The 27,019-nt window shown below is 47.9% G+C and overlaps 1 protein-coding gene and 1 long non-coding RNA gene across 7 annotated transcripts in view; one reads left to right on the forward strand and one right to left on the reverse strand.

Annotated features, from left to right (window-relative positions):
* AZIN2 (antizyme inhibitor 2) overlaps positions 1–10,438 on the forward strand; it is a 36,999-nt gene extending 26,561 nt beyond the window's left edge. For 2 of the 6 annotated variants that reach the window (XM_059918460.1, XM_059918469.1), the window contains exons 10-13: positions 6,516–6,730; positions 8,725–8,832; positions 9,826–9,960; positions 10,189–10,433. In XM_059918460.1, the coding sequence (XP_059774443.1) occupies positions 6,516–6,730; positions 8,725–8,832; positions 9,826–9,960; positions 10,189–10,360 (630 nt within the window). In that variant the 3' untranslated portion in view covers positions 10,361–10,433. Of the gene's footprint in view, positions 1–6,515; positions 6,731–8,724; positions 8,833–9,825 lie in introns of all 6 variants that reach the window. The other 4 variants (XM_059918478.1, XM_059918487.1, XM_059918451.1 and 1 more) reach the window with 3 other exon arrangements.
* A 10,484-nt stretch (positions 10,439–20,922) lies between these two features.
* On the reverse strand, positions 20,923–25,773 carry LOC132348793 (uncharacterized). Its single transcript, XR_009497557.1, has 4 exons — positions 25,724–25,773; positions 23,341–23,453; positions 22,964–23,087; positions 20,923–21,172 (listed from the first exon to the last, which is right to left on the reverse strand). It is a non-coding gene; the product is annotated as an uncharacterized LOC132348793 (long non-coding RNA).
* Positions 25,774–27,019: the final 1,246 nt, after the last annotated feature.

Below are 27,019 nucleotides of genomic sequence, written 5' to 3' on the forward strand. Positions count from 1 at the left end.
TTGCAGGAAGGAATGATGAGCAAAGGTATGTAAATATGCGGGTGTATTTAAAGGATCACTGACTGGTACCAGCACCACCACCACCAACAATTACGTGACTAGAACAAGACACTGAAGTTTATTTTACTCTTATGTAACTGTCTGGATGCAGGCAATTCAGAGCTGGTATAGTGGTTTCATATTCACATGGAACCATATGGCTTTCAGTTGTACCTGTTTCTAGGTGTTGCCCCAATCTTGGTAGGTGCAATTTGAAGCTCCAGCCATTATAGGAAATAAGAGAAGTCCCTCTGCCAGTTGTCTTTCAAGGAAATTTCCTGAAAGTACTTATGTTTTTTATCTTATGGCCATAACTACCTGCAAGGGAAGTTGAGAAGTACAGTCTTTATTTTAGGTGGACATGTGCCCAGCAAACATTGAAGATTGGAATAGCTGGGGGTAGGCAACTAGCAGCCTCTGTCACAAACGAGATAGACTAAAACACTGGATAGCAATAGAATGTAAGTTGGGAGGCAGAGTGACCAAGTTGGTCTTCTAAGATTTTGAATTGTTTGAGCAGAAGGTAAAGATATCGATTAATTTTAGACTTTATGTTAGGTATGCATGTTAAAATGTAAATGCCTAGAGTAACCACTAAAATAGTAGAAGTTTATTAAAATAGTTTGGTTTGGAGAGTGGCATAAAAACATAGACCAGCAAAACATAGTTGAGAGCACAAAAAAGATCCACATATATCTGGAAACTTGATTTTGACAGCACTTGCAAAGCATATCGTTGGGAATTGTTTAATATATGATGCTAGACCACCTGATTGTCCATATGCAAAAAATGAAACTGGATCCCTATCTTACACCATACATATATATCAATTCCAGAGACCAATATAGGAGAGTATCAGTTTGGCCTTGAAATAGGAAAAAACAGTGAAGAATATCTTTAAAACCAAAAAGGAAAAGACTGATATTTGTCTACATTAAAATGAAGAGCTTCTGCTCATCTGTTAGTGAAAGGAAGGAGGCAATCATAAAGTGGGAGAAAAATACTGAAACACATATATAATTGATAAGGGATTAGTAGACAGAATATATGAAGGATTCTTAAAAAGGAAACAGAGACAAATAAGAATCTTACGAAAATAAGGGGAAAAAAGTGAAGCAGAAAGCAATAGAAATAGGGGCAAAAGACTTTAACAGGCAGTTCACAGAAGAGGAAAGCCAAATAGAAAATGCAAAGGTGCTCAACCTCATTGGTAATCAAGGAAACGCAAAGTAAAAGTAAAACAAGATACATCTTCTACCAACTAGATTAGAAAAAAATTAAAAGCATGACAATATCAAGTGTTGGTGGCATATAGAGAGTTGGATCTCTTAGATACTGGCTAGGTGGAGTTGGTATTTCTACTTTGGGAAACAAGTTGGCATTATTTAGGTAAAGTTAGACATGTGTATACTCTCCCAGCAAGTTCGTAGGTATATAGTGCATAGAAACTCTGGGCATGTGTATTTGAAGAGATGTCAGAATGTTCACAGGAGCAATTTATATAATACAAAACGTTGGAAACAACCTTAATGTTGTCTTGATGCTGGGTAATAATTAAATAAATTACAGTGTATTCCATACAATGAATTCTATGCAGCTTATTGTGAATTATATCTACATGCATCAGTTGGATGAATCTTGGGAATGTAAGTTTCAAATAAACAAAAAAGCAAGTTGCAGAGATTACATACCCTATATTTCCAATCATATACATTTAAAAAAGTGCAAAATCAAATTCTAAATTGTTTAGGGTTAGGTATACTCATGGAAAAGAAAGTAAAGCAAAAGAATAATGAAAACAAAATTCAGGATAATGGTTACCTCTGGAGGGGTTTGGGAAGGGACATGTCATTGGGATTTCAAAGATAGAGGAAATGTTCTATTTATTTAGCTGGGCAGTGGGCACACAGATATTCATTTTATCATTATTCTTTTTATTTTACACATGATACAAATGTCCTTTTGTATGAATTAAACATATAACAAAAAATTGAGTCTGTCACTGCTACTTATTAATATTCTGTGATAGCCTCATATTTATTTTTTGTCATATTGTTTCTAACGTTTAGAAAAATAGCCTGGGAGTTTTAATTAGTCGTAGCATATTTAATCTACCTATTACATTGGAGAGAATTCTCTTTTTTGCTTTACTAAGCTTTTCTAGCTAGGAGAGGGTAGAGCTCTTGTATTTTATCTCTCCTTTTAAGGTTTTATTATTTTCTTTGAATAAGTATTATTGTGGCCCAAGTACATCCCTGAGTTTAGTAATGCTTTCATTACTGTTGTGAGTGAAGACGGTCCCCTGTGTGTTTGAGCTGAGACACTGGCTTGCATGCTGAAACTCACTGAGCTCCTCTAGTAACTACCTCTCTCCCCTTTGTTTTCCTGGTGGGCAAGTGTTATCTGCAATGTGGTATTTTATTTCTTCATTTTCTCTATATTGTTTCTTTTTTCCCTGCTAGCTATTGCCAGCATTTCTCATGCTATATAAAATAGAAATGATGACAGAAAGCTTCAGACTTGGAGTCAGAAGATGTGGGTCTGAGTCCTGGCTCTGCCATATAGTAGCTGAGTAACATTAGGCAAATTACTTAACCTCTCTGGGCCCTGTTTCTCTCATTTCTTCATCTGGAAAATGAGGGGGCTTAACTTTAATTACTAAGGTTGCTTCTAGTTCTGAAATGAAGCCATTCTAGTGTATCTCCATTAAGTTAGAGTTGGCTCCTTATTTTAAATAGTTTCTCGTCATTGTGGGGTTTAGTTTTGTCTGTAGTTTTAATCAAGAAGAGATGCTATAGGCTATTGAACGCCATGTCGACATGTATTGGGAAAATTAAATTTGAATTGTTGATCTATATTTTCCATATTATGATGAAGCCAGTGATTGCCTTGCTCATATCATCCCTGCCTTCCATTTAGAGACAAATTATCTGATCATTGAAAGTGATTCTTTGAATATGAGTGTGGATTTGATTAGCTAAGGATTCATTTTGGATGTTTTTTTTTTTTTAATAAAATTATTTATTTATTTACTTTTGGCTGTGTTGGGTCTTCGTTTCTGTGCGAGGGCTTTCTCTATTTGTGGGAAGCGGGGGCCACTCTTCATCGCGGTGCGTGGGCCTCTCACTGTCGCGGCCTCTCTTGTTGCAGAGCACAGGCTCCAGACGCGCAGGCTCAGTAGTTGTGGCGCACGGGCTTAGTTGCTCCGCGGCATGTGGGATCTTCCCAGACAAGGGCTCGAACCCGTGTCCCCTGCATTGGCAGGCAGACTCTCAACCACTGCGCCACCAGGGAAGCCCCTCATTTTGGATTTTTGCCTGTATGTTCACGAGTGAGATTTTGATCATAGGCTTTTATTCTGTTTCCTCTTTTTCCTTTTTGTGTGCAGCCCTTGCTCATCCCATTTTTTTTCCCTTTGAAAATATTTCTGTACACTTTATGCAGTATAGGAGTTAACTGATTTATTCTTTAAAGGTTGGGGAACTATTTAGGGATTCCATCAGAGCCATGTGCCATTCTAAATGTTTCACCTTGTTTCATCTGTGGATCTGCTCACCTATTGGGCCTCTTTGAGGAAAGCAGCCATTCAGGTGCAGCTAGGAGGCACCTTGTCTGGGACCACCTGGAGTTCTGCTGCTAACCCCCTCCAGAACCTGGAGCAGATCACTTCTTCTGAGTTTTCTCATCTGTAACATGGGAATTGCAACTGCCTCCCAGATGAGGTGTGAAGTAGTGGTGGGCATGCTTTGTAAAGTAGGAACCCCCTGCCCTCTCTCTCAGAGGGGACCCTAGTAGCAGACTGGGCATCTTATATTTTACAGGTGCCTGTCCATTTCCATTCAGTTTTCTGACTCATAAACAGAGCTGAGACTTACAAGCCTGTCCCCACATGCTTTTGGAACATTTATTTTGCATATTCCTTTTTTGATTCCTTTTTTTTTTAAAGGTTTTAAATGATAACTGCATTATTTCCTGTGAAGTTTTAAAATCTTTCTTTCCCACCCATTTTTAATTTATACCACTACTAAGAAGTGAGAGAACTCTGATTATAACTCAAGGGTTCCTTTTCTTTTTATTTTATTGTGGAAGAATCTTTGGAACCTAGTTTCTTAAGGATCCTCATGGATACAATTATATAGCATTTCCTCTCACAATTCTTTAAAAGTTAGCTTATTGTTTTTTTGGTTTTTTGTTTTAATTTTTTTAAAATTATTTATTTATTTGGCTGCGTTTGGTCTTCATTGCTGCGCGTGGGCGAGCAGGGGCTACTCTTTGTTGTGGTGCATGGGCTTCTCGTTGCGGTGGCTTCTCTTGTTGTGGAGCACAGGCTCTAGGTGCGCGGGCTTCAGTAGTTGTGGCATGCGGGCTCAGTAGTTGTGGCTCGCAGGCTCTAGAGCGCAGGCTCAGTAGTTGTGGCACACGGGCTTAGTTGCTCTGCGGCATGTGGGATCTTCCCGGACCAGGGCTCGAACCCGTGTCCCCTGCATTGGCGGGTGGATTCTTAACCACTGTGCCACCAGGGAAGTCCCTAGCTTATTGTTTTTTAACAACTGGAGCTAAGGGAAATAATTCAGAGCAACTAAGATGAATTTTACTCATTAACAAGAAGCTTGTGAACAAGCTTGTTAAGTTATATGAACAAGGATGTATTGGTTTGTCTCGCTTTCCTAGAATGTGAGCTTCATGAGCACAGGAACTTTTTTTGTGTGTGTGTTCACTGATGCATCCGCAGCTCCTAGATCAGAGCCTGGCATATAGTAGGTGCTTAATAAGTACCTATTGAATGAATTAATGAGTATAGGATATTTCTCATGTTTGATTTTTAAAACGTGCATGTTTTTCTTTATTAATGAGACAATGGCTTATGCATTAACTTTTTGTCAACTATGAGTATTATTTCTGCTTATGGCACCCATGACTCTTCTCAGTCTGACCCATTCCTGCTCCTGGCTGAGGTACTGAAACACCTTTCCTTCATCTTCCATTGGTTTCCTCCGCTGCCTCCTTCTAGGCTCTTTGATGGCTTCCATTCGTACCTTCTTTTTCTTTCTTTTTGGCTCTTCCTCTTTCTCATCACTCATGTATTCCCTATTCATTTATTCATTCATTCACTTAAGAAATATTATAGACAAAAGCACCTACTGTATGCCAGACTGCTAGGCTTGGAGGAGATGGGGGTAAACAAGACTGTCGTGATCTCTGGACTCATGGAAATTATAGTCTGACAGGGAAGACAGGCCTGGGTGATACATTTCATAAATATCTAATTATAAATCATAGTACATGCTATGACGACAAAGCTTGGGGAGCCTTAGGAAAGCTTCCATGAGGAAGCTGAGATCTAAAGGAAAATTAGGAGTTGGTAGGTTTGGAGCCTCAGGGAATAGCATGGGGATGGCTGGGGGTGGGGGAAGGGAAGCAGAGTTTACCTGGGGAGCCCAGAGCAGCTGGACTAACTGGAACGAGGGGCTTTCAAGGGCACGATTCAGCCAGGATTCGCTGCTGTCCATCTTTCAGTCATGACTCCTCCTCTAGGGCCTGCCTGGCAGGATCCCTACACTGTGACAAACTGCACTGATATCTTGGTTGTCTGCAAATGGCCTATGTTACAGATTTCTTTCCTGGATTTGAAAGTCACTTAAAAAAAAATAAAAATTTTATGTCATTGTTAGTTGTGTCTTTGGGTAAGTCGCTTAACCTCTCAGAACCTTAGTTTCCCTGAAATGGGAGTAATTCTGTCTACCCTGTGAGGTCCTCTGAGACCTCTGGCAGGTCACCCTGTGACTGTCTGTGGGAGGCCCATCTTCCTCACCAGACTGACAGCCCGAGGGAGAGAGGGAGGGAGGGTCTAACGCACTGGTGTGCTTCTGGCTCCTGTTACCAGGCCTGGCATGGAAGGAGGGGATCGTGGAGGCCTGCATAGAAGAAGGAGCCCCAGGGCTGGGCCCAGAGGACAATCTCTGATTTGAGGGAGGGGGAAGGGCTGCAGAGGGGGGGACCCACCCAGGGTCTGGAAAGTGGCAGACACACCAGTGAAGGCCAATGCCGGGAGCTGACAGCAACACCAACAATAATAAAGATAGTGATAACTTACTGGGCCCTTGCCATGTGCCAGACACTGTTCTACGTGCTCTACCTATACTCATTTATCCTTTCAGTAGCCCTGTGAGGTAGGTACTATTATTATTCCCATTTTACAAATGAGCAAACTGAGGCACAGAGGGATAAAGTATCTTGCCCAAGGTCACACAGCTAGCAAGTATTGGAGCCTGGATGTAAGACCAGGCACTGTGGCTTCAAGAGTGTAGGAAGCAATGAATGCAGAGAAGTGGGAGGGCCTTAACTGCAGGCTCGGAGGCCCATCAAGTCTTTATTTTATTGGCTCTGGGAGCCATGCAGGCTTCGGAGGGAGGGGGTGCTCAGGCTGTGCACGTATGCCCAGGAAAGCTGACCGTTGTCATCCCTCTCTCCTGCAGAAACCATCCATGGAGCAGCCCCTGTACAGCAGCAGCCTATGGGGCCCAGTGGTCGATGGCTGTGACTGCATAGCTGAGGGCCTGTGGCTGCCGCAACTACATGTAGGGGACTGGCTGGTGTTTGAGAACATGGGCGCCTACACCGTGGGCATGGGTTCCCTCCTCGGGGGCGCCCAGACCTGCCGCATCACCTATGCCATGTCCCGGGTGGCCTGGTAAGGGGGCCCTGCTGGGAAATGGAGTGGGGGGAGAAGGGAGCAGCCTGGGCAGAAGCAATGAGGGGAACCCCAGGTTTGGGTCCCTGCTCCTGTGTAACCCAATGTGACAAGTAGCTCTTGGCTGCTGATTCCAAGTGAGGCCTGTGCTTGGCTGTGGCCGTGAATGAGACTGAGCTTCCCTTGAGGAGCTCAGAGTCCCGTGAGAGACACAGAAGCAGACAGACACTCCTGATAATGCAGTGCTGGAGGGAGGGGGGCAGGCTCTGGAGGCTTAGAGCCCCACCCCCATCCCAAGGCCCAGATCTACCTCCCTGAGGAAGGAAGGATGAAGCCAAAGCCTGGTGGACAAGTGGGAGTTAGGTGGCAGGAGGGGCGGGAAGGGGGTTCCAGGCAGAAGGAACAGGGAGCGAGCATAACTTCAGGAAACTACACGAGGTTGGTTGGGGCTGGAGAAGGAGCAGGGCTGGATCTGGGAAGGGCCTTGAAGGCAAGTTGAGAGCTTTGAGCAGCAGCAAGCAGGGACTGGTTCGAAGCCTGAAAGACCACTCTAACTACTGGGTGGATTCAGGGAAGACAAGGGCAGATGTAGGTAGAGCTGATCACTTGGGTGGCTGCTTTGTGACCCGGGAAAGACAAAGACTCTCCTGCTCACTGAGCTTGCCCACGCCAGGCCAGCAGTGGGATCCAGTGAGGCCAGATGGAAAGAAATTCACATTTGTTGAAACTTTCTGTCAGGCCCTGCATTAGGCACCTTTTGACGATTTCCTTTTACCCACTCAAACAGAGGTCACTTGCTTGAGGTCGCACAGCTGGCCGGTGATGAAGAGGCCCCCTCTTTGGGGGCTGGGGCAGTTGGGAGGGGCTTTTATGCTGGGCCCTCAGGAATGAGTGCAGCCTGTGTCCCCAGGGACATGCTGGGTTCCTGAGCCTCTTCCCTGCACCCCCCCACCCCCGCCGGAACAGTGCTACTAAATGCCAGGCCTGACGGGGCTCAGTATCAAAGTTGCATGTCATTTATCCAGTCAACAAACCTGTTGTTTCTACTCCCTGCAGGGGCACAGGATAGGCTGATGCCACCATTTTGACATCAGGGGTGTTTTGACAAGGCCTAAAAAACCAAAGTCAAAAAACAATAATCACACAGACTTCCTTATCCCATCCTGGCACCATCACCAGCAAACACAGTTGGATGAGGTTGCAGGGAGTCAGATGCACTCATTACTTAGGAACACAAAATTTTGATGTATTGAAATGGCCATGTCAAAAAATTCCCCATATTAAAGGGGCCTCATCAAAACGTCCTACTTTAGAGTCTGGCTCTGTGCTGGGTCCTGGGGGTAAAAGAGCATCTGAGAACGTGGTGAGCCAAGGTGCGGACCGGCATACACAGACCCTGGCATAGAGAGTGCCAAGGTCACTAGGGAGGGAGGGCCAGCGGGCTGGGGAGGGTGGTCAGGGCTGCTTCTCAGGAGGCCTGATGGGTATGGAGGGCCAGGCGAGCTGACAGGAGGGTGGTCTGGGCCAGAAGGGGTAGGGGCTTCAGAGTCTAGTCCATCCAAAGAATTTTTAGTAGCTCTGGCTGGTTGGAGTGGCCTGTGGGGAAGAATGGATCAAGAAGGACCATGGAGGCCCAGGTTGGACTTGATCTTGAAGGCAGTAGGGAGCCAGTGAGGGGTTCTAAGAAACTTATCTTTCAAAACCCATTTTGAAAGATAAGGAGACAGAGGCTCAGACAGAGGGTGCTTGGCCCAGAGGACCTCCCACCTGGAAGGGAACGGCCTGACTGGACTCTGCAAAGATACTGACTACTGATTTGCTGCTGAATTGCACATATCGGCAAAGAGGGAGGCCTTCCTGCAGGTGGGGGACTGGAATAGGCTGGAAGCATGAAGGGAGAAAAGGGAAGATGTAGATGGAAGAGGGAGGGTTTTGTGGGGAAGCAGAACTTGGCAGAAGTAAAGGACAGGCTGTCATGCTGCCCCTACCCCCAGGCCTCTTGATGCTGAAGCCAGTGCTCTTTCCCTGTCCTCCTACCCGGCGTCCACCCCTCCTCACCAAGTGTTTACCATGTGCCAGCCTGCTGTTGGGGCCACGAGGCAGTGAGTAACTCAGACGTATTCCCTACCCTGCTATAGCTGGAGGAATGTCAGGGAAGCAGGCATTGAACCCTTGTTGCTATGAAGGAGTACACTGGGCTGTGGGACTCAGCGAACGGTTGATGATGCAGGCAGAGGCCGGATGTGCACAGGCCTAGGATGAGACGTGAGCCCAGAAGATGGCGCTGTGGCCGGCAACCAGGCAGCCCTGTTGTGTGTGATGGGAGAGGCTGGCAGGGGCCAGATCTTGTGGGGCCTGAGAGTGGAGGGAAACTGCTGGCGACTCAAGAGCAGGGGTTTGCATTTTGGGAAGTGAACCTGGGTCAGAATTGTCCAGAGGGGGCAAGAGCAGATCAGGGAGACTGCACTTTCCCGGCTAGAGATGGTGGTCTCAGCGGGAACGGAGAGCAGCAGGTACCGTTGAGGATGCTCAGGAACTAGGCTCAGCAGGGATCTACTGGCTGTGGGAAGAAGACAACCTGTGGCAAGAGCAGGAGCCGTTTATTAGCATGGGGATGTAGGAGAAACAGCCTGTAGAGTTTTTGAGGGGAGGCGGATGATTTTTTTAAAGTACTAAGCTTGGGATATGAAGAATGTGGGCACTGAAGTGAGCGTTGGGTTGAGTCCTAGTTCTACCACCTTCTAGGGTAGAAGATGTGACCTTGGGCAGGTAACTTCTGAGTCTCAATTTCCTCAGAGTAAAATGGGGACGATAATGTCACCCTTACAGGGTTTTGGGAGGATACTAGATACTGTAAGTAAAGTGCCTGGCACAATAGTGGGCATATCAGTGAATGTGGGTTCCTCTCCCTTGTGGGGGTAGACTATGGGGAGAAGGGAGCAGCGGAGGAAGAAGGGGCGGCAGGCCTTCCCCCGCCCCTGCCCCTGGGTTCTGCGGCCCCAGTGGCGCCAGGTCTTCCAGTGCAGTGGCCATCAGGAGTTCCTGGCCTGTGGGCCCCGTGCTGGCTGCCTCCAGGGACCCCCTCTCACTTGCAGGGAAGCCCTGCGAGGGCAGCTGCTGCCTGCAGAACAGGGCGAGGACGCCGAGGGCACGTGCAAGCCTCTGTCCTGTGGCTGGGAGATCACAGACACCTTGTGCATGGGCCCTGTCTTCACCCCGGCGAGCATCATGTGAGTGGGGCCCATCCCCCCACTCCCCCCCCGGAGAACCCCAGCGGGGCCGCAGAGATGCCTCTGGGAGCGGAGGGGAAGGTGGCAATCGGGAGCACCCTCTGGCCAGGACTCCGGCGCTCGCTCTGCCGGCCCCGCGCTCCCCCTGCAGTGTTTCTGCCCTGTAAATAGGAACAGTCTTACGCTCCCTGTAATTCAAGTATGCAACATAAATCCTGTCCCTTCCAGCTGTGTCTGCCTCCTCTGCAGCGCCAGGGGCCCGCTCAGCCAGGTATGGGGGTGTTCTTGGGGTCTCCCTTGGTCTCCTTCCCACCTTTGTAAATATGAAGTGAATAAATATTTAGGTTGTTTAATACGCCAGTGGAACCCGGCGGTTCAATCCACGAAGCAGCCTGCGTGAGGCCAGGACTTCCCCACCCTACTATGATAACCCCATGCCCTCTGCTTCGGTCCTGACCCGCTGCAGTGTGGGCACCTCCCACTGCCACCCAGCTTCCTGACTCATCGCTCTCGTCTTCACAAGCTTCCATGCCTGGCTTCATGAGGAAGGGGGAGCTGTCAGGGGCTGGGGTCGGGGTCATGGTTGTCTCCGTGTGGCACCGGGGCTGCAGCTCATGGCTGGTGAGGGGCTTCTGTGTGAACCCAACAGCCAGCTTAAGTCCCGGCCCAAAGTGGGGAAAACTGAATATTTGACACCGCTTTTGGAAATTCATACCAAAGATAAAGAGCAAAGAGGTGGGTCCCTGGGAGGTTCTGAGGAGACCCCGTACCCTTCCTCTCCTTGCAGGCCAGCAAGGCAATCAGAGTAATGCAAATATGTGCTGGTTGGTTTTGCTTATTCAGGCAGTAATTGTTAGAACATGGTTGGCCACAGACTACTGCCACATCCAGTGCCAACGGCTCTGATGCTCATGTCTCCTCAGACACTGGCAGTTCTCTTCAGGACTTCACATTGCTAGGGTCTCAAGCTATGCAACTGGGGTGTGTGAGCCGCTTAGCAAAGGAGTTCAGATTTTAGAGTTCCCCCAGCTGCTACTGGTGACCCTAAAGATTCTTCTTCTGCAATTAAAAAAAAATTGAGATATAATTCACATGCCTTAAAATTCACCCTTTCAAAGTGTAGAATTCAGTGGTTTTTAGTATATTCACAGAGTTTGTGCAACCATCACCACTACCTAATTCTAGAACATGTTCATTACCTCAAAAAGAAACCCCATATCCACTAGCAGTCACTCCCCATTCTCCCCTCCCCCAGCCCCGGCACCCACGAATCTATTTTCCATCTCTGTGGACTTGCCTGGTCTAGACATTTCATTGCGATTGTTTTTATATCTTCACTTGAGCTTCTCACTGGGTAAGCCTAGTACAATGTGTGATTTTTTTCCCCACACCACCAAGCAATTCTCAGACACCAGCCGGGCGTCCTACAACTCCACTCAATTCTGACACTACCTACCTAAGAGATAGAATCAGATCCCACAGGTTAAGGGCTCAGTCCTACAAATCTGAACAACAGAGCAAGGAGTCTGAACTTAATTCTGCAGGCAGCAGGGAGCCCTATATGCTTCTGGAAGAGAAGCATGACAGGGCCTTCGAGAGGATAATTGAAAGTGTATTCAAAAGGGGCCAAGGAAGACCTAGTGCGCTGGTGGTAGCATGCACTTCCTTCACCCCCTAGCCTGTTTAAGGCGGGTCCAGCCAGGGAGCCTGATGGGGGTCCAAGGGACACAAGTCGTCATCTCTGTCCACCCCTGCTCAGGAGGAAGATGGTGGCTCTCTGGGTGTCCCCCCCACCCCCCGCCACTCATTCCAGCTGTAAAGGGACCATACGGAAGGCAACAGGATGTGAGTTCCCAGTCAACCCTTTGCTCCATTTTAAACCCTCTTCCTGGCACCTAGGGGATGAGTAGCTAAGCCTGTGTAAACTTAACCTACAAAATTATCTGATATAGGCTCCTAACAGTCAGAGGGATCTTTATGAAACATGAATCCGATCTTGTCAATCCTCTGCTGAAAACCCTCCGGTGGATTCCCACTGTGATGCCAATGAAAGTTAAATTGCCTGAGATCTCCGCCCACTTTCCAACCTCATCTCCTGCCACTCTTCTCACCATTCACCGGCCTACTGGCCTCTTCAGTTCCTCACGTCTACTGAGTTCTTTTTTTTTTTTAAACATCTTTATTGGAGTATAATTGCTTTACAATAGTGTGTTAGTTTCTACTTTATAACAAAGTGAATCAGTTATACATATACATATGTTCCCATATCTCGTCCCTCTTGCATCTCCCTCCCTCCCACCCTCCCTATCCCACCCCCCCATCCCACCCCTCTAGGTGGTCACAAAGCACCGAGCTGATCTCCCTGTGCTATGCGGTTGCTTCCCACTAGCTATCTTCCAGACCTCTGCCCTTGCTGTTCCTTCTGCCTAAATAGCTCTTCCAGCTTCTCTAGGGCTGACTCATGCCTATCTTAAAGGGCTCATGTTGAATGTCACCTTCTCAGAAAGGCCTTTTCTGTACACCCTATTTAAAGTGGCCCCCCAGCTAATTATGTGGAGTCACATTTTGCAGAAGTTAGATTCTAAAGGCAGTATTTAAGGCAAGAAACACATTGTCAAAGTTGTCACTGAAAATCCCTGAGAAAGCTATCATACTGGAGGCAGTACATCATTCCTCTCTTTGTGTTCCTCTAACACACCAGGCACATTTCCTTATAACCCCAAATAGCTCCATGATCTTTCTCCCTCACACCTTCAGATCTCTGCTCACGTTACCTTCTCAGTGAGGCCTTCCTGACCACACTCTTTAAAACTGTGATACTCCCACCCCAGTATCCCATGATCCCCTCCGTAGCCTCACCTTTTACTCCTGCACCCCACAGCTCATCATCTGACGTGCATTTTACTTAGAATTAGGCTCTTAAGGGCAGAGATGTGTTTGTTTACTGCTGTGTTCCTAGTGCCTAAAGCACTGCCCACAAACAAATATTCAACAAATAAGTTGAATGAATCTTTCAAGTCTCAGCTGGGGTATCTCCCTTTTCTCTTACTCTCTGCCTGGATATTGCACCTCTGTGCTTCCACAGCGTGCTGCATTTACCCATATTAAAGAACTGTTGATCGCAATGTATTGTAATCTTTCTACTCGTCTCCCCGCAAATCTGTTAATTCCACAAAGAGAGGGAATATTTCTCCTACTTGCCAATGTCATCTGGAGCCTGGGTTTGTGCTTAGCACAGAGTAAGTGCTTAGTGTCTTTTGAATAAACTAGTCTTGGAGGTTGGCGGTGGGGTGGGTTACCCCTGAACCTCGAGGCAGGGGTATCTGGCCCCTTCTCCTCAGCTCCTGAACAGCAGCCTAGATCCTGCGAAGGGGAGGCCACTAACTGGAACGGGCTGGGGTCGCTGCAGGCTTCCAGGGTTGCACCCAGGTGGAGCGCGGGTCCACATACCAGTGAGCCTTAGGTGGGGAGGCATACAGGATGTCTCAAAAGCTCTTCCTGCTCTTCCACTCAGCTGGGTGACCGTGAGGTAGGACTGCCATACAAAATATGGGAAGCCCAGTTAAATCTGAATTCAGAAAACGACGGCTACTTTTTCAGTAAACGTATGACCCATAACTATTAGGGGTATCCTTATACTAAAGCACTGTTGTTCCCCTGAACTTCAACTTTAACTGGGCGTCCTGCATTTTAGCTGCTAAATCCGGCAACCCTACCCTACAAGTCCCTGTCTCTCTCTGGGTTCGTTTTCCCCATATGTGCAATGCGGGTATTCCTGTGACACTTGCCTCAGGGCCTCCTCAGGCGGAGCAAACCACCCCAAGGCCGTTCCTCCGCTAAAAGGAGTCGTGTGCGAAGCGCGCTGGTCTCGGGAGAGGTTCTCGCTGGGTGAATATGAACAAGCCCCGGTCTCCAGGAGCTCACTTGTCTCATCTGAGCCTCCGAGCCTAACCGGAGTGGAAACGATGCCCTTAATCACCTCCTAGCGTAACCTTACACGCTCGGCTTTCAGCCGCTTCAACTACCCGTCACACCCCCGAGTCCCGGCGGACGCGGATTTCCGGCGGCGTGACGTCACTTCCGTGTCAGAGAGCCTCCCAGGCTTCGAGGCCCGTCTGCTGGCGCCCTCTGCTTGAGCGGAGGAGGACTTTACCAAACAGCGAGAAGAGACAGCCGAGTCCGTTGGCTGAAGGACGGACAGACGCCGCCCGCAGCCTCCACCAGGGGAAAATCGAACCTTCGCCGAGGGCGGGCCCCCACGAGCAAGGGGTCCCGTTGGCACACAGGAGGCAGGCAAGGGGGCGACCGTGCCCCTGCCCGGCTAGAAAGGCCCTCAGTAACACCGGAACTGGGCTTCTGCCCACCAGGTACTTCCGCTTCCCCTTACAAAGTAGGAGCATCCCTGAGTAACGGGACCAGAGAGCTGTATCGATCTTAGGAGGCTCGTCCCCAGTGTCTTCCCCACTCATCCATTTCATTCCCTACAGGAGACACCCGATGAATTCACGCAGAAAATCATGGGCTTTGGAAGAATTCCTGACTTGCAGGCTAAGGTGTTTTACGTTTTTTTTTTTTTTTTTTTTTTTTTTTTTTTTTTACCATATAACTGGTTTGTTTTGCTTCCTAGGAGGAGTTTTTTTTTTTTTTTTTTTTTTTTTTTTTTTTTTTTTTAAATTAATTAATTTATTTATTTATTTATGACTGTGTTGAGTCTTCGTTTCTGTGCGAGGGCTTTCTCTAGTTGCGGCAAGTGGGGACCACTCTTCATCGCGGTGCGCGGGCCTCTCACCATCGCGGCCTCTCTTGTTGCAGAGCACAGGCTCCAGATGCGCAGGCTCAGTAATTGTGGCTCACGGGCCCAGTTGCTCCGTGGCATGTGGGATCTTCCCAGACCAGGGCTCGAACCCGTGTCCCCTGCATTGGCAGGCAGATTCTCAACCACTGCGCCACCAGGGAAGCCCACGTTTTAAAATAATAAAGAGTACTCACTGTGTGCCATGCCCTGCCCTCGCCCTTGACTCGCACTTTTTCGTTTAATCCGCACTAACCTGTGAAGTGGATTTTATGACACAGACTCCGACTTCTCAGTGCCTGTGTTGGAATCCTGGCTCTGCCAGTTATTACCTGTGTTTTCTGTGTCACAGTTTCTGCATCTGTAAAATGGAATAATATACCTACCGCATATCCTAATTCTAAGGATTAAATAAATTAACATTTTTAAAATGCTCAGAATAGCAGCTGATCTGTGGTCACCATAGGAGCCACTTAGGTTATTTCCATTTATAAATTAGGAAACTGAGGCTTAGATATGACGTAACTTGTCTAGAATGGATAGTAACTAGTGGAGGCAGGTTGGGAAGCATCTCTGCCTACTCTGGAAGAACCTCTCAGTCATACTCACCCAGCCCTCTTCCTATGGAAGCCTGTGGAGACCAGAATTGCCTTTAGAGCAGCACATGTATTTATTTAGTAGGACACTATTACCAAATGACTGCTCTCTGGGCATTTAATAATGCCAATTAAGATGGTGAGGTTCTATAACTTGTTCTATACATCTCCATTGAAGATGGTGAGGCTGCAAGATCCATCTCCTGCTAAATTTCATTGATATAAAAATCAGCAGAAACGAACTTCTGAACATGTCGACTTTGAGATCCAAGTGGAGATAATTATAATTTGGTGTGCTAAGTGGTGTGTTAGTGGAAAGCACAGGGTGCCAAGGGAAGTCTGATTAGGGATAGACGTAACTGCCTGCTAGAAGTTAGGATGGACTTGGCAGAAGCAATGGATGGAAGCAGAAACCTTGATGGGTGAGTAGGAGTTGGCCAGGTAGAAAAGTCTGGGGAGGTTGAGGGAAGCATTCCAAACCAGGGAAGTGGTGTGTAAAGGGATAGAAGTGCGATAATTCAGAGCTCTTTCTTAGGAACTGGAGTACAGGATGGAAGATGAGAATGAAATAGTGATTGAGGAATATTATGAAGGGTTATGTCCCAGTATCAGCAAGTTAACAGAAGTTTCTGAGAAAGGGAGAGAAGAGATCAGCTTTGCACTTTAGGTGGCTCACTAGGAGGCAGTGATGAGGTTGTGGTAGGCAGGCTCTAAGATGTCCCCAGTGATCCCAAACAATAGTGTTCACATACTGATATGATTCTCTCTCCTTGAGTATGGACTGGGCTTATTGATTCCATTCTAATGAATAGAATATGTTAGAAGTGATGGGTTACCATTTCTGAGATTAGATTACAAAAAGACCGTAACTTCTGTCTTTGGCACCCTCTCTTTCTTGCTCACTTACTCTTAGGGAAGACATCTGCCATGTTGCAGGCTGCCCTATGGAGAGGTTTAGGTGTCCAGGAACTGATGTTTCTGTCCACTAGCAAGTACTTGAGGACTTCTAATAGCCACATAAGTGAGCTTGGAGGTAGATCCTCCTCCAGGTGAGCGTTGGCATGACTGTAGCCCTGGCCAACACTTGGTGGCAGCCATGTGAGAGACCCTGAGCCAGAGGCACCCCTAAGCCATGCCCAGATTCCTGACCCACAGAAACTTTGAGGTAATAAATATTTGTGGTTTTAAGTTTTAACAAAAATTTAAGGTAATTTTAATGCAGCAATAGTTAACTAGATAATAGAGAGGGATTAGAAGCAAAGAGAAAGCAGGGGGGGATTAGGAGGGGACACTTGTTCTAGGTCAGGGAAGAGATGATGAGAATCTGGATTGGGGCAGCAGCTCTGGGGGTAAAGAGCAGGGAACGGATTTGAGATAGGTCTGGAAACAAAGGAAAGACATTTGGCAATGGAGTTGGATGTGGGAATGAGGGAGGAGGCGGAGGAGAGAACAACACCAGTGTTTGGTAAAACGGGGGGTGGTGTTAGCTAGAGTTGCCAGCATGCAGGCCACTGGGGATGAGTTTAAAAAGTAGCTCCTTGAGATTTCTGGCAACAACAAGATAGATCAACAAGCAGACTCTAGGTTGGACAAAGAGAACAGTCACTGTGGTCTGGGGAAAAAGTACTACAGAAAAGTAGAATCAACGGAGTAAGAACTGGAAGGAACTCTCTTCCCTGAATTAGGTTTTCTTGTCAAAGTGTATGGTATACTACTCTCCCCTTCATCTGGTCATTCATTCAGCAAATATGTATTAAGTGCCTTCTCTGTGCCAGGCACTATCCCAGGCACTGGGGATGTAAAAGTGAGCACAAGAGTCTCTGCCTTCATGGCATTCCTATCTTCATTGCAGGAAGAGAAACAATAAGATTTTTGGCTTCTGGTTCTTACTCTCTCCTACATTGCTTCTGTCTTAATCTTTGACGATTTCAATATACACAGAGATGATCCTTCCAACATTGTTCTCTCAGTTTCTTGCTTCAGAGATCTTGTCCTCTCTCTACCTCAGGCACTCATTCCATGGTCATACCCTAGACCTTATCATGAATCTAATGCTCTAAACAATACCTCATGTCTTTCCAATTATTCTCCCTCCTGTTCTGACCCCATCAATCCTTCCATGCCAGGAAGTGAAATCTATTAATCCTACATTTTGCATTATCTCTCTCCCTGTTAATGTCCTCTCCTCCAGTTATATCAGTCAGGATAGGCTAGGTGCTGCTGCAGTAACAAATACTCCCAACATTTCAGGCTTATATGTAAGGCTTACATTTTAAGCTTTAATACAATGAAGAAAGATTTATTTCTTGCTCGCACAACTTGAACATCGTGGGTCAACAGAAGGCTCTGCTTTTCGTAGTCAGAAACCCAGGGTGATGGAAAAGCCACCATCTCAAATAATGTTGGTCACTATGGGAGAAGGAAAAGAGAACTCTGGAGAGTCATGTTGGCAATTAACTGCTCCATCAAGAATCTGTAATCTGATTGGCCAGAACCAGTCACATGGCCATACCTAGCCTCAAGTGGACTGGAAAGTGCATTTCTACCCAAAGTCCAGAAGCAAGGGGTGGGATTGGAGAACTGGAATATTTGTGAATAGCACTTAGAGTTTCCCATGCCAGCTGAAATTCCATGGTTAATCTTTATCATCACTCCCTTGCATTCACCCTCTACTTCCTTGCCTCTTTTTCATTTGTTGTATGTGTACTCTCTTAGCCAAACCACAACTCTGGTTAAATATAACTTTCCACCTTCACCCATGCAGCTGAAAGCTCCTCTTAGAGTTGCCAACAACTTCTCAGGACAGTACCTCCAGCTTACCCTAGATTGGGCCAATATTCCTGTCTTTCATACTTCAGGATTGGAGGTGAGGTGTGGACAAGAGCATTCACAGAAGACTTCACTGAGGGAGGAAAGAAACTTTTGTGAATTGATCTCCTACTGTGGACCACTGTGTATGCATAACTACCCTGGACTATGCCTTGAAGATTGGGGAGGATTTGCCTCTTTGGTCACCAGAGAGGAAAGGGGGAAGATATGTGGGATGGAGTGATGGGGAGGAGATACACAAAGATGTGCAGGTGGGAAGTAGATTTAGTGTGTAGGGGCAGCAATGATGATGAGGCATGTTGCTCCTGCCTCCTAAGCCTCTCTTGAGTTCAACTGTGTCTTAATATTCCTGCTGCTGCTGCCAAGTCTACCATCATAATCTTTACCTCTCCTCTCTCTTCAACTCCTCCTAGCCGATCTCCCTAACTCTAGCCTCAATTCCTGTCCAGTCCATCCTTTAAGTGGAAGTTAGAGTGACCTTCCTAAAATTATCTATCTATCTATCTATCTATATCTATCTATCTATCTATCTATATCTATCTATCTATCTATATCTTATCATGTTACTTCCTGGCTTGAATCTCTTCAGGGGATGCCCACTGCTTTCAGAATGAAGCCAGGATTTCTTAGCAGGTCCTTTGCTGCCTTGAAGGTCCTAATCTGTGCTGTCCATTATGTTAGCCACCAGCCTCATGTGGCTATGGAGCACTCAGAATGTGGCTAGTCTGATTTGAGATGTGCCATAAATGTAAAATACACCCCAGATTTCAAAGGTGTAGTTCAAAGAGAAGAATGTAAAACATCTCATTAGCAATTTTAAAATATTGACTACATACTGAAATGATAATATTTGCCTATATTGGGTGAAATAAAATATTATTAAAATTAATTTCACTAATTTCTTTTTACCTTTTAAAATGTAGCTACTAGAAAATGTAAAAGTACATATGTGGCTCATATTATACATATAGTGGACCATGCTGACTGTATACTCCACCAGTTTCATCTCTCTGCACTATGTTAATTTTAGTTAAAGTTTTTTCATTAAAATGAACAGAAACTGACTTTGAAAGAAATGAAAATTAAAAGTTTGGGGAATTGATTGCAAGGGGCTTCAGAATCAAAGGGATTATTGATGAGTGGGTCTGGAAAGGAGCAGGGCAGCTCTAAGGGCCTCAGCAGCAGAGGTTCACAGACATTGATGTAACTCAGCTCCATTTCTGGGTCTCACATTCCACATTTCAAATTCCTAGGAAGAGAGAATCTGATTAGATCAGTTTAAATCAGGTGTGTCTACTCCTGGATCAATCCACTGTGGCTGAGGAAAGAAGGACTCATTGTGAGCTGCCTACTGCACAGTTCCCACCCTCAACCCTCCAGCTACTATGTTCCTAAAAGGTAGTATAAGCACTCTAACCTCTAGGAGTCAGCAAGCTTTTTCTGTCAAGGGCCAGATAGTAAATGCTTTATGCTTTGTGAGCCATCGCATCTCTTTGACAACTATTCCACTCTGCTGTGTAGAGCGAAAGCAGTCAGAGACAATACATAAGTGAATGGACATGACTATATCTCAATAGAACTTTATTTATAAAGCTAGAAAGTGGTCCATAGTTTGCCAACACCTTACCTTGTACTTTCTGTTCCCTCTGCCGGTACTATCCTTTCCCACCTTCCTTCCAGCAAGCTCCTAGTCATCCTTCAGTTCTCGGTTTAGATGCCACTTCTTGGAAACTTTCCTTAACCCTCCTCCCCTGGCTAGTTAGTGGTCTCTTCTTTATGCTCCCCCAGACTCCTGTACCCCATCCAAGCGCTTCTCATACTCTGTCGTCATTGTTCTGTTACGGCCACTAGATTACTAGCCTGGGTCTCATTTGTTGTTATAAACCCAGCACCTGGCATGCCCGGCACATGGTACACACCTGAGTATCACTGGATGAATGGAAGAAGCCGTGAACCTGTGGCTGGCAGACAGAGCAGATATCCTGAGATCTTAGGGCAGTGGTGAGAATTCTGGGCTTTTGTATTAGCTGCATGAAACCCATTTCCTCACTTTGTTGCTCCTCTGAATCCCAGGGCTCAGGCGGTAGACAAGGAGAGAGGAGGCTCCAGGCTGGGCAGGGGTCCAGGGATCTGGCAATTTCCATGCCATCCAAGCCTTGCCTCTCAGGGGCCTTAGGGCTGTGTTCCCCCTAAGAACCATGTAACAAGCTGAAACACCATGACCTCAGGAAAGCACTGGTGATGTGAGTGTTTAAAAATATGAGAAGTGGAAAGTTCTAAGGACTGCAAGCCTTGGATAATATGATAAGCCACACCCCAACTGGGGTGAAACCAGGAGTGCTCTCATCCAGTCCTTGGAGGAGGACTTCCTGCTCCTTGGTCAGGTTCCCTGTGGAGGCCCCATGAGGCAGGGGGCATCGCAGGGAAGTAGGGGGGCAGCGTGTGGCCAAGGGTCTTGGCCTTGGTCTCATAGTCACCGAAGGCCACAGTTACAGGGGCTGCAGAATGGGCTTCCTCGCCCTGAGAGGTTGATGAGTAATTTCCAGCAGAACCTGGACAAGGGCACAGGAGACTATGAGGTCCCACACGTGGCTGTGGCCTCTGTGAGGCTTCATCCAGCTCAGCACATCATCCCCTGTTGCCTCAAGAGAGTAAGGAGAGTTTCTCCTCTTAAGGGAGACAAAGAATAAAGCTGAAATAGAACCTCCCTGTCCTTATGGTCCTTGAGTGACTTACCTGGGCCCCTCATGTGGATGGCAGGCTGGGGTGGGTGACCCGAGACCACCGACGGCAGGTCTTCCATAAGATGCAGCTTATGACCAGCAGAGTGGATGAGGAGAGCAGGGTTGGGATGATGATCACAGCAGCCTGCAAGCCACCCACATCTGGCCGAAGGGATGGAGGCATCAGGGCAGTGGTAGTAGACTGCTCCCCAGGGGCAGGCTGTGCCCCTGCCCTCAGTAGCTGTGACCCACACAATACTGGGCTCCCAGGTCTGGAAGAGGCATGGTACAGAGCAAGAACAGGCTTGGAGGCAAAGATTGAGTGACCTTGGACAAGCAGCCAAAAGTACTTTTCCCCCAGTGTTTGGCACTTGTTGCTTGGTACACGTTTGTGGACTAAAAGGGAGAGAAGTGATGCTAATAACACCAGGTGCTTTATATACCTTGACTTATACAGGTTGGCAAGATGCTATTCCCATTTACCAGATGGAGAAGGTGAGATGCAGGGGCTGCCCCTTTGCCTCATATTCAACCCTTAACTACATGACCTCATTTCCGGACTCCTATCCCTAGCACATGCTGTTCCCTCTTCCTGGAACACTTTCCCCAGCTGTTACTCATGCTGCAGGTTTCAGCTTCTGTGGTACCTCCTGCAGCAGACCCCTCTTCTCTGAGTTCCTGCACCTCCCCTATTGTTCTAGCCCAGCCCTCCGCACGTGTGCTGTGACTGCCTGGTCACTGCTGGCTCTTTGCTGGAGACCTGAGATGCACCTGTCCTTGCTCATCTCAGTGCTAGCACATCGTAGGCACTCAGTAGGGATTTGTTAGGTAAGTGATTGAATGGGAGAGTGAGGGAGTGGAGAGGACAGTGGGACTCTCTAGGAGGAGAGCGGGGATGGGGCTCCTCTGGCCCAGCCCTCCCCCACCCACAGGTAATCTACCTTTTCTCCTTCGGGACCTGCCCAAAGTCAACACTTCCCTGGATGGAGCTGGGGGAGGGTGGACCCAGGCTGGGCTGAACAAACACGGCCTTCCCCACCTGACTGCCCCACCCCCAATCAGTTCTGGGCATTTGGCTCCAGTCCAAGGACTGTTTCTGGTTCACCAGCTTCCCTCTGTGAAAACTGGTCAGTGCTATGTAGGAGGTGAGGGTGGGCTGGGAGGCACAAAGCCTGGATTCACCTAGCTCTGCCATGAACATGCTGTGTGACCTTGAGGAATTCACCTCCTCTCTCTGGCCTCAGTTTCCTCAACTGTAGCTAGGGAAGAATGATCCCTGCACACATCACAGTGGTATGGGTATGGGAGGATAATAACAAGTGTGGGTTTGGGAGTCACACAGCCCTGGGTTCAAATCTGAGCTTTACCACTTAATTGGAAAATCATCTTAACTCTCTGGACTTAGTGTTCTCATCTGTCAAATGGGAATAAAATGGTACCTCCTCTCAGGCTTGTTGTAAGGATTAAATGAGATGACAGCTAATAATATGCATTCTGTTAATGATCCCTCAAGGCCTGGCGTACAATTAGATTTAACAAATCATAAGGGTGTTCAGGGGCTTGGAGAGAAAAGAGAGCATTTGGAAACATGGGTTCGAATTGGGTTACAGAATTTCAGAGCTGGGAATGTGCCTTAGGAACCTTGTGGTATGTTGGTGAGGAGACTGAGACCCACCCCTAAACTTCCCCCAGAGTGGAGAAGAGTCTTGTCCAAGATCACACTTAATTCCACACTATTTGGCTGGTAAATTCCTGGGGCAGAGCATGGGCTTGGGTTGGGAAATTGGGTATTTGCTTTGGAAAACTTTCAAGTGGCTCAGCTCCTTCCCCCATCCTCCCCCCACCTCCATCTGCCCCTGTTCCTCCCCCAATCTGGCCAGTATGAGGGAAAGCTGGCTGAAGTGCAACGGCAAGTGGCACTCCTCCCCTCACCCCCCACTTGATTCCAGAGGCCCTTCTCCACCTCAAGGTCAGGATCACCCAAGTCCCCTACCCCCCAGGATTGGAGGAGCCCAGGGTCCAGGAAAACAGCCGAGGAAAGGGCAAGGCACGTATCTACTTACTGCACCGGTGGGCAGCAGTGGAGAAGTTACAGGGGGGCTCTGAGCCCATCAGTGAGGTGTTGGGGCCTTCGCTCAGGAGGGGTGGAGGCAGCAGGTGCTCAAGGCCTTCCTGGGCCTTCCCTTCCTGAAAGTAGGGGCAGGCCAAGGTTACACCCTGGAGCAACAGGTTCTGGCCCACTGTTGTAGCAGGTTCCCTACTCAGAATGGGGCTTAGGAAGAGCAGGCTTCTAGGGGGGCCCTCAAGGTCAAACAACCTTACTGTATTAAACTGATGCTGTGGAAGACTATTTAACAGCATGGAAAAAAAATTCAGTGGAGAAAAAAATAGGCTGTGGAACAATAGGAGAGTGTGTTCGATTTTGGTAAATAATACTCACATGGAAAAAAAACCTGTAGACCTTATCACCCAGACGCTAGCAGTGGTTATCTCTGAACAGTGGTTGATGGGTAATATTTACTCTGTGTGTCTTGACTGTATTTTCCAAATTTTCTATGATGAACATGTTATAAGAAAAAAACATTTACTTAGGAAAGCAACACATTTAAAATGAGCAAGCCTTTTGACCAACAAATTCTACTTGTAGGAATTTACAGAACTCATAGGAAATAAAGAATTAACATAGTTTTGTAAAAGAAAATTCTGTTTTTGTTTATGCATAAGGAAGAATGCCTGGAAGGACTGCACCAAACTGTTAATAGCTGTTGACTCCTGGGCGTGGGAGGAGGGGACTTTCTGTTTTACGGTCTTACGTCTATTTGAATTTTTTTGCAATAAGCAGAAGTTAGTTTATAATTGGAAAAAAAAAAAAAAAAAGACAAACAATCAAACAATGTCCCTAGTCTTTGCCGGCTCTTCCTGGTTCTCTCTGTGCACAATCTGGCTGGGAGTGGTCAGTGTGCTCACCCTGGGCATCTTTAGCGAGGAGCCATCCCTGGTCTCTAAGCTCCCTCCCAACTTGGAGATGGAGTGCTTTTCATGATTCCAGCTTGGACGCTAACCAGCTCCAGCCAGCAAATATTTTCTGAGACACTCTCTGCACCCATGTCCCCGGGGAACATGATCCCTGCTTCAAGATGCTCATGGTCTAGTGGTAGTGGAAGACCCAAAGTGCTACAAGGGTCCAGAGCATTGAGTTCTGCTGGATCTGAACGACCAGGGCAGCTTCACCTTGAATGGGACGTGAAGGATGAGTAAGATTTCAACAGGAAGGAAAAGGAGGGCAAGGGCATGCTAGGAGGCGGATGGGTATTACAAAAGCGGAGGTGTTAAGGACCAGAATCTGCTTAACATTTTCCATTTGGGATCCTAATATTCTGAGTGCTCTGATTCTAACATTATATGCACCATTTTTTTCTCCTCCACCGTGAGACCCCCAAAACAGAAAGGCAGTTGTTGTGTCACCATTAGCCTGTTGGGTACTGGTGAGGGGGAATGAGGGCTGAAAGCTTGGCCAAGAGTAGGACTTGGATCGGTTCAGTGCATGGGAGCCACGGTCATTTCTGGCTGGGTCTGTGCCCACACAGTAACAGCTGCTGTAGTGCTGCCCATATGGAGTCGTAAGAGTTCTCCTCCGCCTTCCTATCCCTACTATTATCTTTCTCCCACCTGCTTGGTGTGGTGCCTGAAATCCCACCACTAGCTACTCTTTAAGAGAGGTCTCTGGGACTTCCCTGGAGGCGCAGTGGTTAAGAATCCACCTGCCAATGCAGGGGACACAGGTTGGAGCCCTGGTCCAGGAAGATCCCACATGCTGCGGAGCAACTAAGCCCGTGTGCCACAACTACTGAGTCTGCGCTCTAGAGCCCGTGAGCCACAACTACTGAAGCCCGTGCCTAGAGCCCATGCTCCACAACAAGAGAAGACACCACAATGAGAAGCCCACGTGCCACAACGAAGAGCAGCTCCCGCTCGCCGCAACTAGAGAAAGCCCGCACGCAGCAACGAAGACCCAACGCAGCCAAAAATAAATAAATAAATAAATAAATAAATTTATTTATTTATTTATATATATTTAAAAAAAGAGGTTTCTATTATAAATGTGCATGGGTCAGGGAGGGAGGCATTGCAAACCATAAGTCAGTTACCCCGAGGAACACAGGAGGGTAAGTTTTGTTGGAGGAGCGAAAGGGATGGAGGAGCGCATTCCAGAAGTGTGACAGAAGGAGACCCTTAAAGAAGAAGAGGGGGCGGTGAAGGGGGTGGGCACTGCTGGACAAACTCCATGAGGCTGCCTCAAGCTAGAACCCTAGAACCGGGGGTTGCCCCATAGCCCAGGGCCACCCATCTCTCTTGCTGAACCAACGAGGAGTGGACACCCATAAGGTGGCGATGCCAGGAGCTGTCCAGGGTCACTGGTGAGTCAGGCACCAAGTCAGGGCCCACTCCAGATTTAGCAGGTTTGCCCAGATCTCAACCCTCAGTCTGCATCTGTGGGACGCACATACCTCCAGCTGGTCTCTGCTTTTTCTGGGACCTCCTGGGGCCCTTATCTGCTTCTCCCTTCTCCCAGTGGCAGAGGAGAGCTGCTGGGCCCCAGGGCCCCATTCCTGGCTTGTAGATCTGGCAGCTTAGTCATGGAGGGGCTTTGCCTGGGGTGTGCAGTGGGCAGAGGAAGCAGGCCCAGAGGCTCAGCCTACAGGGAGTGAGGGAAAGCCCCTTCTCCGGGAAAAAAATTCCAAATCCCCGACCACCTGGGGTAGCAGGGCTGACACTAGTGCCGTGGAATCAGGGGATGCCCTCGGGTCAGTGCCCTCACTTACCTGCGACTCCCCGTGGCTCCAGTAGCTGCCCAGGTGGCTTTGTCCCTGCTGTGGCTAGTTCTGGCTCTGGCTCTGCTACCAGAAAGGGAGGTACCAGGTGTGGGCAGGCACTGACTGACTCTGCCCTGGAGGAGGGGCTACGGAGGCCCAGGCCAATTCTCCATTCTCTTCGGGGAGGAAGATGGAGAAAGGTACCCGCTGTTGGTGCCTGGAGCTGCAGGGACACAAGCCACTCCCCTTCTCCTTCCGCTCTGATGCCAGGTTCCCAGGGGGTGGGAGGAGGCATCAGCATCCACAGCGGGGAGATTAAAGTTTGTGTGGAAAGAGCCAATGGCTGTGAGTCTGCAGACCTGGGTCTGGGCCTGGCTCTGCCTCACGGGCTGGTGACTTTCCTTGTGGGCCTCGGTTTTCTTACCTGTGAAATGATGGGGTGAGACCAGTGGTCTCTTAGCAGCCATCGTGGAATCTGTGATGCTGGCTAGCACGCTCAGCTGGGCTCACTCCACCCCGGAGAGGACTTCCTGACTCTGCTTTGTTCCTCCTCCTCGCCGAGGAGCTGGAGCCACCACTCTGAGGGCACCCTTACACCCCGCTGACCTTTTAGTTATGGGGACCCTTCTCCTCTGAGCACCACCCACCTCAGCCCTGCCCCTGCCCCCTCCCAGCTGGCCCTCTGTGCTCCTTTTTCTTTCCTGGGTGGGAGGCCCTCTCAGCTGGCCCTTCTCCCTCCTCAGTGACTGGGAGCCAGGACACCTGGGTTCTGGCCTTGGCTCTGCCATGTGCTATATGACCTTGAGCTAGAAACCAACTCTCTCTGGGCCTCCGGATTGGGCTGGAGGAGCCCCCAATCCTCCAGCATTCAGACTTGATCACATCATGGCCCACAGTTTTGGGGAGCTCACCAGGGCCTGGGCTTTGTGCCCCTGGCTCCAGCCTCTTGTAAGGCCCTCCCTTGTCATGACATCAGAGTAGGAAGCCCCTGGTCCTCTGGTCCAAAGTGTCCACTCTTCCCCTAGTTCACTGAATTCCTAGGGTGAATGGGGGGCATTTTGTAATAGTCAGAAATATGATAGAACTGTCAAAATTTTGAAAGAAGATGGAAGAACGTTCTTTTCTCTATCTAGGGTAAACAAAAATCCACATAATTTAATCCAGATAGAAAAGAAAAACAAAGGAAAATGAGCATATTTCAGAATAAAAGTATCCCCCCCCTGCTATTTTTTTGGAGGCTGTGCTTCCTGAATGCATCTCTACTCCCCTCTCCTTCCCTCTCCCTCCTCCTTCCCTCCCCTCCTC

Source organism: Balaenoptera ricei, chromosome 1, assembly GCF_028023285.1.
Source record: "Balaenoptera ricei isolate mBalRic1 chromosome 1, mBalRic1.hap2, whole genome shotgun sequence".
Taxonomy (NCBI): Eukaryota; Metazoa; Chordata; class Mammalia; order Artiodactyla; family Balaenopteridae; genus Balaenoptera; species Balaenoptera ricei.